Here is a 16359-nt window from a genome sequence, read left to right as displayed (position 1 = left end):
CTATCAGAATTTGCTTTGTAAAAATGCCTACATCTTAGACACACACAAGAGACAGATTCCCAAATAAATCACAGAGAACTGAGTGTTCAAATTCTATTACAAAAAGGCCACCAGTTAAAAAACATTCCTAGAGTCTTATTTCAAAGCAATAGAACAAAATGCAGGTATAGCTAAGTCTTTATCAATCCTTTGCATTCTGTTGAAATGGGAACTGCTTTTCATTAATATTTGCAACTTTCATTAATGAAAACACAACTTTGGAGACAAGAAGGAATAGGTCCAAATTACATGAGATCAGAAAAGCTTTAAGTCTTACCATGCGGCCAGGGTGAGCCCTGAGGGTGTCCAAAAGGTCTCCCCTTTGGGGTATAACTCGGTTTGCTGGATATACATCTGGTTTTTCCAGGTCTATGTATTGGAAAATTATGACCATGTTGATTCTCTCTAAAGTAAAAATTACATAGTTATTATATGCCTAGAATCTCCTATCAGTGATAAACTACAATATTTCAAAAATCCAAATTCCAAGTCAGATTAAGACATTCATTTGAACTCAGCTCATTCTGTACCTCAGTGATGCATTTTATGTGTAATAATTCTCCTCATACCTCAAACTTCATTTTTCTTCCAAAGAAGTTGTGTCCGATTATCTCTCCATTTCAAATGCTCTATACATCTGGTAGTAATTTATGTCTTAAATACCCTGCATTATTCTAGAATATATCCAAGGAGTCTCTGCTATTCTGATCATACCCCAAGTTGCACACACAAGCCATTACATCTGGGTTTATGTTGGGTAACATTTCCTTTAGGCTCATAAGTTATGTGATTATGTTTATAATCTTAATCATTAATTTAATCAAAGGTGGAAATTTTTAACACTATCCTGCCAATTCATGTCCACCTTATGGATTATCAACAAATACAGGAGTTTCCATCATGGCTCAGAGGTAACAAACCCGACTAGTATCCATGAGGACACAAGTTCGACCCCTGGCCTTGCTCAGTGGGTTAAGGATCTGGAAATGACGCGAGCTATGGTGTAAGTTGCAGATGAAGCTCGGATCCTGCATTGCTGTGGCTGTGGCTATAGGACAGCTGTAGCTCTGATTCAAGCCCTGGCCTGGGAACCTCCGTATACCGTGGGTGCAGCCCTAAAAGACACACACACACACACACACACACAAAAGAACAAATGTAATTCTGTGTTTGTTTGTCATATATAAGAAAGTTTACACTTGGGTACTTTTCTTTATCATTCTATGTTGGATTAATTCTTGCCTAATGAACTCATATCCAAACCTACTGCAGGTCATTAAGAAGAAACATATTAACAGTATCCACAACTGAATCAGCAGGAACTGGGAGACATAGGAAGAGGGAGCAGAGGAAGAAGTGGTATCTGGTGGGGATTGTGTTTCTGCAAGAGTGGAGCCAAGAAGAGAAACAGGGGGAGCAGTTAGGAGGCCAATTACAGAAGGAATTATTAACCAAAACTACAGAAAAGAAGGAAACAGGGTTGAATGGATGTAAAAATTGTATTGGGTATACAGACATGCTTTGTTATATCTTAATTAGGAATTTAATGCCATTTTTGTCTTTCTCCCTAGTAACTCTATAAACTAATAAAGGCCTCATAATTATGATCCCATTCTCCTCATTCACCCTGTTACCATAATTCAGAGGAGATTAGAGCACTTCATACTCGTCATTCTTGCCGTTATCTTGCCAATGACATGCCAAACCTTGCTTTACCTTCTTGGAGAGAGGGAGCGTTGCCTTCTGGGAATCTGAGTAATTCTGGGTTTGTTAGGCAATGGTTTCTGTACAGTTGCTGGAAGTTGTACTGATTCAGCTAACAGTTCGTTCATCAGACTGTATGCTTGTGAGATTCGACGACTATAGTGGTCAGAGAGCAGCAATCTTTAGAGAAAGAATTAAAAAGCATTTAATAAAAGAGTCACTTGCAGTTCTTATTTCTAGAGGAAACATTGTGTTTGAAGACCACCTAGCATTTATTTTCTTCAATGCATTTCGATGCAAATTCAAATTTCAGATTTCTGAAAACCAGAAGAAAGTATTATTATTACTATTACTATTATTTATTTTTTAAGGCCATACCCACAGCATATGGAGCCTCCCTTGCTAGGCAGTCGCATTGGAGCTAAAACTGCTGGCCTACACCACAGCCACAGCAACGCCAGATCCAAGCCACATCTGCGAAGTACACCACAGCTCATGGCAACACTGGATCCTTAAAACACTGAGTAAGGCCAGGGATTGAACCCGCAACCTCATGGCTCCTAGTTGGATTCATTTCCACTGCACCAAAAGGGAACTCCCCGTAGAAGGTATTATTAATGGCACCTGTGTTATGGCTTTTGGGGTATGTTCAAAATGCACATACATATCTGGCTTGGGAGAGGGAGGGAATAGCAGAAATAAAAGTTATAAAAAATTGAATGGGATAATTAATATTGGAAGCAAGTTCCTAAAAGTCTAGTGGAGTCCTATTACTTTCCTTGTAGTTATCGCCTATAATTTTCTGTTTATCAACAAAAAAGGGACTACTGTGAAAATTAGGGTCCCTAAGGTATAAACCATGGCTATGAGTGAGCAAATGAGAGAGAATGATCAAAGTATAATCAGACTTACCTGTCTTTTTCATGTTTCATCTTTTGTCTCCGCCTGATTTCCCTGGAAGTCATATAAAACTGCAAGAGAAATAACCAGTTAGCTCATTACTATTCAACTCGAATAATTAAACCATTATGATCCAGGGAAAACAGGAATATTCTATTAATCAATTTTTTTTCTGTTTTTTTTTGTCTTTTCTAGGGCCCCACTCCCTTGGCATATGGAGGTTCCCAGGCTAGGGGTCTAATCGGAGCTGTAGCCACCAGCCTACGCCAGAGCCACAGCAACGCAGGATCCCAGCCACATCTTGGATCTACACCACAGTTCACAGCAATGCCAGATCCTTAACCCACTGAGCGAGGCCAGGGATTGAACCCGCAACCTCATGGTTCCTAGTCGGATTCATTTCCGCTACACCACAACGGGAATTCCTCTGCTAGTCAATTTTAAGAGGAAAATTTTATTGTCCACTAATAACAATTTTTGACAGTTTAAAATAATTTTGTTAAGGAAAGTACAAAACACTGTCATATATAATGAAGCTTCCTAGCCCAGCACAAAACTTATAAAAATGTTAAGTCCAGTTTAATAAATGCAAAGCAAAATCTGTTTTAGTGGCAAAATTAATGTTTTATCAAAAGGAGAGATCCTTATCAGCCACATTTAAAATGGAAAATAGGAAAATGTTTAGGATAGAGATGCCTATGCTTTGTACTGTCTTGTGATTAATCTCACCAAGACCTTGGTTGATAAAGTAGAAATGACTCAGATGGTTAAAACCATCATTTTAATGTTTACCATTTACGGTTTAATGTTAAAAACGTTTACCAGAAATCCACTGCAATGGGTTCATCGTGACCTGAAAACTCTTCCAGACTTATGCACCATGTGGTAAACTGACCAATATCAACTATATATGTCTTATTCCAGAACATTAAGTGTTACAACTGAATTCCTAACAAGGGTAAGCTAAGTCCTTTCACACACAATTGTGTACATAAAAACGTACATGCAGAAGTGGATTCACTTTCTCAAGATGTTATATAGTCATCAATAATAAAATAAAGATTTTATTGATTTCTGATAGAAATACAAACAAAAATTTTAATTATATTAACCCCTCCCTAGTTCCATACCTTTACCCAAACAGAAGCTAAAAATAAACAATTGTCTGCGATATTGAAGAAGCTGTCACAAGAGTCTATGAACCAAACAGATGCCCTCAGTTAATTCATTCTAAATTTGGACATGTTTCTAACCATCTGAGCTATCAGCTTGGCTAACAGGGAGGGTAACACGGAAACTCAGCTTCCATGAGGTGAAAGAACACACACATATACACGTGCACACTAAGATGCTGGTCTTCATTATTATTTTTCGGCTGCGCCCACGACATGCAGAAGTTTCCAGGCCAGGGATTGAACTCATGCCACAGTAGCAGCCTGAGCCACAGCAGTGACTACACCAGATCCTCTACCCACTGCACCACCAGGGAACTCCGGTAAGATTCTGGTCTTAAAGTAGCCCTGAAGGTCATCACCATGTCCCCAGAGCTAGCAACAAAATGTTATCTAACATCTGCATGCTTTCTCCACACACAGGGAAGTAAATTACACGCTTTAACTAACAGTTCACCTACTTTTGCACCATCTGGTGCTTAAATATGACAACTTTATCTGGAAATTTCACTTATAGAATGTATTCCCCTAACAATGCTGAAAAAAATGAAGTACTATTATGTTTCAGACACAAAGTAAAAGATAAAACTATAATCCACATGTAATCTAAATGTGATTTTCACGGTAATGTAATCATCAAAGTCATTGCTGTTTTGTTTTCTGAAGAAAAACACTTCTAGCCTAGCCATGGTCATGTCCACAGTCAGGGCTTGATAAACAAATGTTGACAGTTTAAAGGGCAGTTGAAACGCGCGCACACACACACACACACACGTGTCCCACTGTTTTGTTGGTACCAGATTGAACCACACTTTAGCACACTTTTTCTTTCTTTCTTTTCTTTTTTTTTTTTTGTCTTTTTGCCTTTTCTAGGGCCACTCCTACAGCATATGGAGATTCCCAGACTAGGGGTCGAATCAGAGCTGTAGCCACCGGCCCATGCCAGAGCCACAGCAACGCGGGATCCAATCCGCGTCTGCGACCTACAGCACAGCTCACGGCAATGCTGGATCCTTAACCCACTGAGCAAGGGCAGGGATCGAACCCACAACCTCATGGTTCCTAGTGGGATTCGTTAACCACTGAACCACAACCGGAACTCCAACACACTTTTTCAACTGCCACTGACTTTCACTGAAAATTAAGAGAATGACTCCATTTGGTCACTCAATCCCTCAACCTGCCATTTGGTTAAAATGCTAGAGCCATGATTAGCTTGGGGAAGAAAAAATATTAAGATAGTTCAATATAACATTGTTTGTAGAACCATGCTATACTTTAAGGTGATTTCTTAACTTTTCCTGACTTAAGTAAAATGCTGCCTTTTCTATCAAAGAAAGAATGCCTCCAAATTATGTTCATCCTTTTCCTGAATATTTGCCAGGAAAAAAAATTACACAATATTCTGTGACAATTCCACTACCCTTGGTGCCGCAGACTTACTGGTCTGCTCCTGGGGCAGAAAGGTTCGTGCTCCTGTCCTCTCTTCTCTGCCAGCTGATTCAGGTACTCTGCCATTCTTTCTTTTCGTTTTCTTTTCATCCAGACTTGAATCTCTCTTCTCTCCTTCTCCGTTCTCTGTGGACGTCTACTAGAGGAGGGCTGAATCCTGAGAAATTTAGCCAGCAGAGCATCACTTGATTTTAAATGTGTTGGGGAGATATGAAGTATCACAACTAAGTACTGTTTCTTTGGAAAGAGTATGCCCCATCTTGAAAAGTCATACACTTATGACCCCTAGTCAACTGGCTCCAATCTGTCCCCTGAAATCCACTGACAAGGATCTCAGGTCACCGGTGGCCATTTCAATCTTCTTCCTACTGGACTTCTCTATAACATCTGGTACAACTGGCTTCTCCCTCTCTCTTATCTGAGTCTTTCTCTAATTCACAGACACAATGCAGCCGCCGACATTGGTTCCTTGCTTCTCTGCTCACCACTGCAATTAATGTCTGTAAAGTTTCTGCTGTGGATTTCTCTACGTCTCATCTATTTCCGGACTATCTCGATCACTTCCAAACTTATAATACAGATAAGCTGCTGCTCTTCTGGATCTGGCCCAGGGAGCCAGCCGAGCCAATGACCAAGCATGCCAGGGATGTTGTGGCTGGCCCCGACCTGTAAGAGACAGGGCTGCCCTGCTGGGTGACTTTGGCTTGATGCCTCACCAGGGAGCCAGCTGTGACTTTCTTAGACCCGCACTGTACTCTGAGATTACTCACTCAACCCTCTCCTTCACGGGTGGGGGGGGGGGGTCAGACCTGCCTTGAGGCCTGATGCCTTGCCCACTTCTGATTTTTCCCTTCCTAGGCATTTCTCCCAATAAATCTTGTATATCTAATCCCATCTTGGCCTCTACACAAGGAGTACTGAGCGTGGCCCGAGAAAACAAGTGGTATGAGATGGGGCTTGGGGAAGACTCATCACCCAGTGTGTGAAAAAAACACCATCCTAACTGGAGAGGGGTTGTGCACACAGGCACTGTGGCTTATACCGAATGCCTGCTTTTCTTCTGGGAGTCTGGACTCTTGGTACGTGCCAGGCTGAGGGTGCCCCACCCATCCAGCCCCCAGTAAATCAATAAACCAAGAGGGGTATGTCTCCCAAAGAACATGAGTAGAAGAGCCAGCCTTTATTCTATCAGGAGCCAGTTCTTGGCCCAGAGAAAGCTGCAAGGAAAAAAAATAGCCTACTGTTCCCAGGAAAAGCTATTTAAAATGTATTCTAAGTGAACGTATTTAGGGTAAAGTACTATGAACTCAGTTATTACTTACCCCTAAGAAGAGATATGATAAAATTTATGTTATACTCAGAGTGATGAGACCTTGGGAAAATTCAAAGGATGCAGATGTGTTGTATTAGTTCAATGAACCAGTCCATGTATTGTTGGAGGAGGGGAGGAATGACATACAAACATCATAAAATGTATTTACAAAGAAGTCTATTCTAAGCTTCGAATTTGTTTCCAAAACATCACACTAAAATATGGTCAACTTTGAATATTCCCGAACCGGGTTAAAAATGAATTATTCCATGATTACCTGGAGATGCTCCTAGCCTGCTGTTCCGTCAGGCCGAGCTCTTCACTGGAAACTCCATCTTTTGTTATAAGGTCATTGATAATGTCTGCAATATCGGTCAGTTCACTCATCTGAAGTGGATCTACTGAGATACTTCATTTGCAAATGCAATTTGGAAAATAAAAATCAGTATCTATAACTTAACTGCATTAAGCAAAAATGAACACGTAAAACTCTGCTCTCCAAGAGCATAAATGAACACAAAAATGATAAACATTATAACTAATCTCCTTCTATTGCTTTAATTCCAGTAATCCTCAGTGGAAAAGCCAATTCATCAATAATTAATAACTTCAAACGTGCTCTTTTTTTGGCTGTGCAGGCACCATGCAAAGGTTCCCAGGCCAGGGATCAAACCCACACCACAGCAGTGACCTGAGCCACAGTAGAGACAACGCTGGATCCCTAACCTGCTGAGCCACCAGGGAATTCCTCATAGGTGCTCTTAAAGGAGCAAACAGGAGGCCTGGGAGGCAACCTCTAACCTGTCCTGCCTATTGAAATATCATCTACTTAGTAAAAGAAAATACAGCAAATGTAAGCTACTGTAGTCTAATTACCTATGCTAAGAGTAAGGGATACAATGTAACAATCTTCAGTTTCTTAAAATACCCCATTCTCAAGGGGAATTACATTCCCTTAATTCCCACAAAAAAATATGCAGTGTAGAAGTTTACATGCACGTGAACAACAAAACTTCCAAACGCACAATTTATATTTAACTGTAAGGAAAATTATGAATTAATTCTTAAGATATTTACCTGTCAAATAACTCATCACTGTTATTCGCACCTTAAAAAAAGAAACAATACTATTAATAAAAACTTCAGGTCAGTTATTTTTTCTGTTTTCAATTATTAACCTGATTTAGAAATTATATACCCAGAAATACATATTTTTAAACCTCCAAATTGGTTTAAAGATAAATATGTACAACATATTTATCCTCCTCTTGAATATGCTCTGTTTGGTAGTGAATATTGTCCACATTTTAAGATTATGACTTTTCTACTATCCAGAGTGCTCTGAATAGCATACTTTAGGCGGTACAATCTTTCTTTGCTTCACACACAGTTTAGAACACTGGAATGCAATTTACTAAAAAAAAAAAAAAAAATCTTCTGGTGGTGTAAAAGTAACACTTTGGGGGAAATATCTAATTTAATTCCAAGAGCCTTTACTTGGAAGAATACAACTCAAAGAATAATTTTGGTTTTTGTTTGTTTTTTGCTTTTCGGTGCCACACGTGTGGCATATGGACGTTCCCAGGCGAGGGGTCAAATCAGAGCTGTAGCCAATGGCCGACACGTCACAGCAATGCTGGATATGAGCCATATCTGAGACCTACGCCACAGCTCATGGCAGCACCAGATCCTTAACCCACTGAGCAAGGCTAGGAATCGAACCCCAGTCCTCACAGATACTAGTCAGGTTTGTTTCCACTGAGCCACAATGCGAACTCCACCAAACGATGATTTTGAAATCTTATCCAGGAGTTCCCATCGTGGCTCAGTGGTTAATGAACCCGATTAGCATCTACTGAGGACACAGGTTCGATCCCTGGTCTTGCTTGGTGAGTTAAGGCTCTGGCGTTGCCATGAGCTGTGGTGTAGGTCGCAGATGCGGCTCGGATCCTTCGTTGCTGTGGCTCTGGCGTAGGCTGGTGGCTACAGCTCCGATTAGACCCCTAGCCTGGGAACCTCCATATGCCATGGGTGCAGCCCTACAAAGACAATAAACAAACAAAGATAGTCATTTAAAAAAAAAGAAAGAAATCTTGTCCAATAGTAACTACATGTCTTTCAAGCAAAATAGTCTACTCAATTCTCTATAGGTTTAACTCTCAAAAGAGAATTGCATTAATACAGGGAAAGGTGTTCTGACATCTTTTCTCAAAACATTTCCTTGTTAAAATTTTCTTATACTAAAATAAATCCACCCTGTCCCTAAGACTCAGGCATCCACAGTTTTTTTTTGTTTTTTTTTGTGTTTTTTTTTTTGGTCTTTTTGCCTTTTATAGGGCTGCTCCCACAGCATATGGAGGTTCCAGGCCATGTCTGCGACCTACACCACAGCTCACAGCAACATCGGATCCTTAACCCTCTGAGCAAGGCCAGGGATCGAACCTGCAACCTCATGGTTCCTAGTCAGATTCATTTACCACTGAGCCACGATGGGAATTCCCACAGGTTTTTAATATTAACTAATTTTGCTTTCCTAAGCACATGCTATTTTGTTTATTAATCCTGTTTATTATCTTTGTTCTCTGAATTTGGTCACTTATGAGCTCATTGCTAATGGTGTAAGTATAGACTAATTAGATGTAAAAGACTGAATACTAAGAAATGAAACTGATTCCTCTCATCAAAAGGCAGAAAAGTGTTATATTCAAATAAATACCTTTAAAAGTCGTTAACATAAGAAGATTGTATCCTTATTTCATTTTCAAGCCATTTTTGGAACTCTTTCTTTGCAACTGCCTTTACAGTTTACTAAATACAATAGATCAACTTCATTCCTTGATAATCACAATTCCTTTTTTTTAATTACAGCCTAATCATCTACTTCACTTATCAGAAACATCTCTGAATAACTTATGGCTGTTAACAAAAATTAAATCCATCCTTTAGTGAATAAATTACTTGCCACTAATAAGAACCCTCAGAAGAATGTGTGAAGAAATGAAATTCAATTTCAAAAGAGCAAATCTGAGCTATTTTTGAATATTAGAAATAACGGAATGACTATACATCTTTCAAAGATACTAACCTTGGAAAAGAAATACCCATCAGGGGACCTAAATTCTGCACTTTTTTTTTTTGCCGCATTTGTGGTGAATGGAAGTTCCTGGGACAGGGGCTAAACTTGTGCCACAGCAGCAACCCAAGCTTCTGTGGTGACAATACCAGATCCCTAACCCATTGCACCACAAGGGAACTCCTAAATTCTGCACTGTAAAAAAATATTTTAGTTTGGGAGTTTCCCACTGTGGCACAACCGGATCAGTGGTGTCCTGGGAGGACTAGGACTCAGGTTTGATCCCCAGCCCAGCACAGTGGGTTAAGGATTGAGCATTGCTGCAGCTGTGGCTTAGGTTGTAACCATGGCTTAGATCTGATCCCCTGGCCTGGGAGCTCCATATGCTTCAGGGCGGCCAAAAATGCATAGAAAAAAATACTAGTTTGATTTCGTTTTAAATTTACAACTAAACATTGAATACTAGAGAAAAATATTTCTATTTATCCACTTTGCATGTGTTATCTCATTTATTGGTATTTCTCCTTTTTTTCCCCCCTCTTAGATTCTATTTCAAGAGCTCTTACAGTCCTGAATGAATCATCTCATTAACCCAGAACTCTCAATTTCCATTTTTCCTAGTACTTTCTTTTCTTCTGCCTTTAAACATTGGGAGTTTGTATTTCTCCCTATTTTAAGACGACCTTTGATTCATATCCTTTATCTACTTCCCATTACTGAGAGAATTCTTAAATTGTTTACAGCTTCTTGAGCCTCTTTTTGTCTGCTCTGCAACCTGACTTCTTTTACTCTTGATATTACACTGAACGTCCTCGGAGTCCTTAAGAAAAACTGAATCTTCATTCTTGACTTGCTGGTGGGTTGTGAAACTGATAGCTACTCAACTTATTTTTGAAAATCCATCACCGCAGTTGGCTCACCCATTTCCCTCACTAGGAGGCTCATTCCCCTCGCTCTCTAAAGAGTGACAGTTCATGGGCTGGTCAGCAGCATTTTCCCATTAAACCACCTTTCTTTCTGTTTTTTTTTTTTTTTGGCCACACCCATGACATGAGGAAGTTCCCGGGCCAGGGAGCGAACCTGCACCACAGCAACAACCTGAGTGATAGCAGTGGCCAACACTGGCTCCTTAACCCGCTATGCCACAGGGAACTCTTTAAACAATTTTTCTTACAGAAAACAGATGCACTCTCTAAGTCTCAACTATACATTTAGGTAAAAGGCTCTTAAATCTATTTTTCAAGCTTAAAGCTCTCAGCAAGCTCCACTTCTCTGTCAAAAACTGAGCCCTTTAATATGGCCACTGATAGGGCCCTGCATCACCTTAAATGTTACATTTGGTCCAAAGGTGCTCTGGAGTTTGACAATGAAACCTGGTCCTGACAACATGAAACAGACATTCATTCTCTCCTTCTCCTCCTCTTCCATCTGCTTTTTCAGTGAGTCTCATCAGCAGTCTGTTCAGAATGACTCTTATTTCTTCTCCTCCCTCACAATGCTGCCCAGGTCAGATTCACTTAGAAGCTCACTCCTGACCCAGACCTCCAATCCAGCCTTCCTCTAAACCTCCTCTGCTCAGAATTCACCCGAGATTTCCAAACACAAAATGGAGTTTAAACATCTCAGATACTGACTGGGTCACTTTGCTCTACAGAAGAAAATTGACAGAACATTGTAAACTAACTACAATGGATAAAAAGAAAAATCATTAAAAAATAAACTTCTCAGATACAGTCAAAACCCAATAAAGCCTCTTTAAACGCATTTCTTAGTCCTCCCCCATGAGAGGGAAGAGTAGGGGTACTGGTGACCAAGAACCTATAGGAATCAAACAGATTCCCAGCTAAGTGCTTTACATACAACACTCAATCTTCACAACAAGTCTCTGAAGTAGAAATTATTATCCTCATATGATACCAACTGAAATGAAAATGGAATCTAGAGAGCTTAGAGAAACAAAATTACAAATTTTAAAACTAGCTTAATAGCTTTTTTTTAAGTAACAGCAATGCCATTTAAAAATAGTGTTTTTACTGCTTATATTACTTCAATAATGGTAATAAGACATACTGCAAACATTCAGTAAAATCATCATTACTGACCATCAATAATCTGAGGGCAAAAAAATATTTCAAAGCCACTATTAGGGTCCAGCTGTGATATTTAGTATGCCCTGCTATTCTCATGACACAGTATATTTGTAGGGACTAAGGGACAGTATTTTGAATTGCCAGCTCCAAATAAAACCTAATGAACAGTGGCTCTGAACTTATCTAAGTCTCAATATCCTCCACTATACAATGAGGATAATAACGATATCCACCTCACAGGTCAGAATCAACCAGGGTCAATGCATGCAAAAGGCCAACGTCTATTATTTTGTTTTCAAACCCAAACTCTCATAATTGACAAAGTATTAATTTCTCAATTTTTGTAAAAAAAATCAAATATTATAATAGTATAATATACCAGTATAATAGTATAACATTCTAGGTGCTACATATTTAACATTAATAAGTTGCACAGAGATAGGATACATGCTTGCAGTATAGCTTAAGAAGGTGACAAGATGAAGTAGCTCTTCAGGTGAACAGCACAATGTTTAACTTCCCTTCCCCTCAAACTTATAAATATGCAAAACGGCTTCACAAATGTTTCACAACTCTATTCCCAGTAAGAACTCTTCAGTAACACAATACTGGAGAACAAGCGTAAATGAAGAAACTTAAGAACAATACCAGGAGAAGTCATATTCTGGTCACTGGAAGGGATGACAGCTGAATCAGCAGAAGGAAACACACAGGTTTTCTGACTAGAATGAGTTTCCATTTCTGAAATCTCTTCTTTGTCCCTCTGATCTTCTTTATTCATATTAGTCAGGAAATTCATTAATCCATAGTATATGTCACAATTAAAGGAAAATAATAGAAAAATAATCACATGGAAAAGATACAGCAGCTTATATAAGATGGAGCAGCTTATATCACGTAGCAACAGATTTACATTTATATATTATTCAGATAGCTTTCTACTTACTGTATAATAAATTTATCACTTTAATACTATTAAATAGTATTAAACTACTGTATAATTTAATATTTAAAATTTAAATTCTCCCATAGTTAAAAAAATACTAAATTTATTATCAACTTCAGAAAGCATATATCAAGCTACAGTGGACAGGCCCATGCTCTGTTATAAAACACAGAAGAAATGCTAAATTGAAAAAAAAAAAAAAAAAAACAGATTCATACACAACCAAGACCTGTAAATAAATCTCTTGGTGCCATAAAAGAAAAAGGAATTCAAAGCTGGACAATAAATGGGCAATGGTGCCGGCATAGTCCATAGAGGAACAGGAAATGTTTCTGTGGACTGCAGGGAGGGGAACCGAGCTACCTTCCTACAACCTAGAGGATAGTTCTGTCCATAAAATGGGGATAAGAAAAACTCTCCCCTGGAGAAGCAGCAAAGAAGTTTTCTATCTGCCTGGATAGTGGATGGGAGAAAAATAAAAGTCAACTATGAGAAACAGAAACCCCTGTCTTACCACAGGCAGGTGTGGGATCTGAATTTACACTGTCTGTATAGTACAGTAACTCCAAGGCAAAACACATATATAAAAACTTGTCCCCACATATTTTCTACTTCAGTAACAGTAAGAAGTCAATAAAAAAATCACTCCAGAGAAAAACATATACAACCTAACAGAAACTTCTCTATACGATAAGTTCATGATAAAAAATTACAACTCACACAAAGAAACAAGCAACCATGAAAGAGTCAGTATGCAGATTTGACAATTGAGAGTGTGCACACACAAGGTAAAATAATCTTAAAGAGCATAAATATTACTAAAATAATTAAACAGATAAAATACAAACCACAATAAAAGAACAAGAGAATACATCCAAACAACAGAGAGATCTGAAAAAGAAATCAATAAAACTTCTAAACATTAAGAATGTGGTCATCAAAATTAAAATTCTATAGCAGGAGTTCCTGTCGTGGCGCAGAGGAAACGAATCCGACCAGGAACCATGAGGTTGTGGGTTCCATCTCTGGCCTCGTTCAGTGGGTTCAGGATCTGGTGTTGCCGTGAGCTGTGGTGTAGGTCGCAGACACGGCTCGTATCCAGCGTTGCTGTGGCTGTGGCGTAGGCTGGCAGCTGTAGCTCCGATTCAACCCCCTAGCATGGGAGCCTCCATATGCTGTGGGTGTGGCCCTAAAAAGCAAAATAAATAAATAAATAAAGTAAAATAAAATAATAAAATCCTATAGCAAAGAAGAGATAGCAGGAAAGAGAACTAGTTTACTGAGAGAGAGAGAGCTGAGGAAATATTCTGAGCACATCACTGAGAGAAAAAAAGGTGGAAATTAAGAAGTGGTTAGGAGTTCCCATTGTGACTCAGTAGGTTAAGAACCCAACATCGTGTCTGTGAGGATGTGGGTTTGATCCACGGCCTTGCTCAGTGCCTTGAGGATCCAGTGTTGCCACAAGCTCCAGCACAGGTCACAAATGTGGCTCAGATCCAGTGTTGCCATGGCTGTGGTGTAGGCCGGCAGCTGCAGCTCTGCTTCAACCCCTACTCTGGGAACTTTCATATACACATGTGTGGCCATTAAAAAAAAATGTGGTTAAGAGACAGGGAATGGTGTGAGACGGTCCAACATACCTCTAACAAGTGTTCAGAAAACAGAACAGAAAGAATGGGGAGCAAGTAGTACTCCAAAAGAAAACATGAAAAATTCCCACTGCTAAACCTGTGAATTAAAGAATCATTTCTACTCCCATACAGAATAAATCAAAAGAAATATACACCTAGACACACTGTGTCAAAAACTCAAAATAAACCAAAACTAAAGAGAAAAGTTTAGAGGCAGTCAGAGATAAATGAACAGCAACTAGACAGACAGCATCTGTGTGTTATAAACTTAGCAATTAGAGATGTCAGTAGAAAGTGGAACGATAACTTTAAAATGCTGAGGGGAAAATAAGCTTCTACCTGGAATTAACTCTGTACTTGGCTATAATCCATCACTCGCAAACTGTAGTAAAATTAAAACTATTTTCAAAGACTGAGAGGAGTTGCTATTCACAGACTCTAGCTGAAAGAACTCATAAAGGAAGGGAGAAGGGAACAGTCCTCAAAGAAGCGGATGAAAGCAGCAACTGTGGGCAACAGGAGCCCAGGACGGAAGATGCCAGAGAGCACCTCAGACAACTGGGATAAGGATTATTTGATGAAGTTTGTGTTTTGGTTTCATATATTTGTTTTTTACATATTTATATTATTAAATGTATAACTTTTTTAAAAAGGGGAAGCAATTAAGAGCAAAGAAACTGGCAAAGGATCACAAATTCAAATTAATATTGACTCAAAAAATAAAAGACAAAGGACACTAAGTGGGCAGGTAAGAAACAAGGTCAACTAAAATATTAGAAAGTAATATCAAAAAAAAGATATGAAGGGGCAGATTAATGTTAAAAGCTCTAAAGTCCTTATATTGTTTGGGAAGTAAATATATTTGCACCAACACTTGACTCTGAATGTTGAAAATTCAAGAATGATCACTAAGAGGTTAAAAATAGAATGTATAATTTCTGAACAAATAGAAGGGGAAAAGAGAATATAGAAAGCTCAATCCAATAGAAGGAAAGAAAGAAGGACAAAAAGTAAAGAAAAAATACAGAGTAAACAGGAAGCACAAAATAAAATATAAATAAGCACAAAGATATCAACCACAGACAACCGGCAGCCTCAGCACAAAGCTCGGTGTGATTCTTAGCAGTGTGGCCAGTGGTGTGGGCAGCCCACACTGCCCTACTCTGTACAAAAACCAAAGGAGCTTATAGCATTAGCTTCTCGGGGGCGGTGGGGGGGGGGGTGGAAGCTGGAGGTGGAAGCCAATCACATTACCACCAAAATAAACCTAATCTAGGAGTTTAGGCGCAGCAGAAATGAATCCAAATAGGAACCATGAAGTTGTGGGTTCGATCCCTGGCCTCACTCAGGGGGTTAAGGATCCGGCCGTGCTGTGAGCTATAGTGTATGTAGGTCGCAGATGTGGCTCGAATCTGGCATTGCTGTGGCTGTGGTGTAGGCTGGCGGCTACAGCTCCAATTGGACCCCTAGCCTGGGAACCTCCATATGCCGAGGGTCCAGCCTTAAAAGGACAAAAGACAAAAAAAAAACCCAAAACCAAAAAAAAACCTAATCTAAAAATCAGGGGACTTGGCAAAGAATATAAAAAAGAATATGTGTGTGGGGGGGTGAGTGTGTGTATAACTTTGCTATACAGCAGAAATTGCCATAACATTGTAAATCAGCTCTAATAAAATTTTTTTTCTTTTTGTCTTTTTATCTTGTTGTTGTTGTTGTTGTTGTTGTTGCTATTTCTTGGGCCGCACCCGCGGCATATGGAGGTTCCCATGCTAGGGGTCTAATGTAGCCACCGGCCTATGCCAGAGCCACAGCAACGCGGGATCCGAGCCGTGTCTGCAACCTACACCACAGCTCACGGCAACGCCGGATCGTTAACCCACTGAGGAAGGCCAGGAACCGAACCCGCAACCTCATGGTTCCTAGTCAGATTCGTTAACCACTGCGCCACGACGGGAACTCCCTCTAATAATTTTTTTAAATAAAATTTTAAAAAAATGAACAAAAATCAGGAGACTAATGGCTTCACCCCACATATGAAAA

The 16359-nt window shown here is 39.4% G+C and overlaps 1 protein-coding gene across 6 annotated transcripts in view; it reads right to left on the bottom strand.

The window, feature by feature from the left end:
- Positions 1 to 16359, bottom strand: part of CPLANE1 (ciliogenesis and planar polarity effector complex subunit 1) — a 131043-nt gene that overhangs the window by 17908 nt on the left and 96776 nt on the right. For 4 of the 6 annotated variants that reach the window (XM_047766908.1, XM_047766864.1, XM_047766891.1 and 1 more), the window contains 7 exons: positions 12391 to 12513; positions 7657 to 7687; positions 6857 to 6988; positions 5259 to 5424; positions 2656 to 2714; positions 1756 to 1923; positions 317 to 444 (listed from right to left, as the gene is read on the bottom strand). In XM_047766908.1, coding sequence (XP_047622864.1) covers positions 317 to 444; positions 1756 to 1923; positions 2656 to 2714; positions 5259 to 5424; positions 6857 to 6988; positions 7657 to 7687; positions 12391 to 12513 — 807 coding nt within the window. The remainder of the gene's footprint in view (positions 1 to 316; positions 445 to 1755; positions 1924 to 2655; positions 2715 to 5258; positions 5425 to 6856; positions 6989 to 7656; positions 7688 to 12390; positions 12514 to 16359) is intronic. The other 2 variants (XM_047766881.1, XM_047766899.1) reach the window with 2 other exon arrangements.

The sequence above is a fragment of the Phacochoerus africanus genome, chromosome 1, assembly GCF_016906955.1.
Source record: "Phacochoerus africanus isolate WHEZ1 chromosome 1, ROS_Pafr_v1, whole genome shotgun sequence".
Taxonomy (NCBI): Eukaryota; Metazoa; Chordata; class Mammalia; order Artiodactyla; family Suidae; genus Phacochoerus; species Phacochoerus africanus.
Note: the sequence above shows the minus strand (reverse complement) of the source record. Positions and strands in the feature narration are given on the sequence as shown.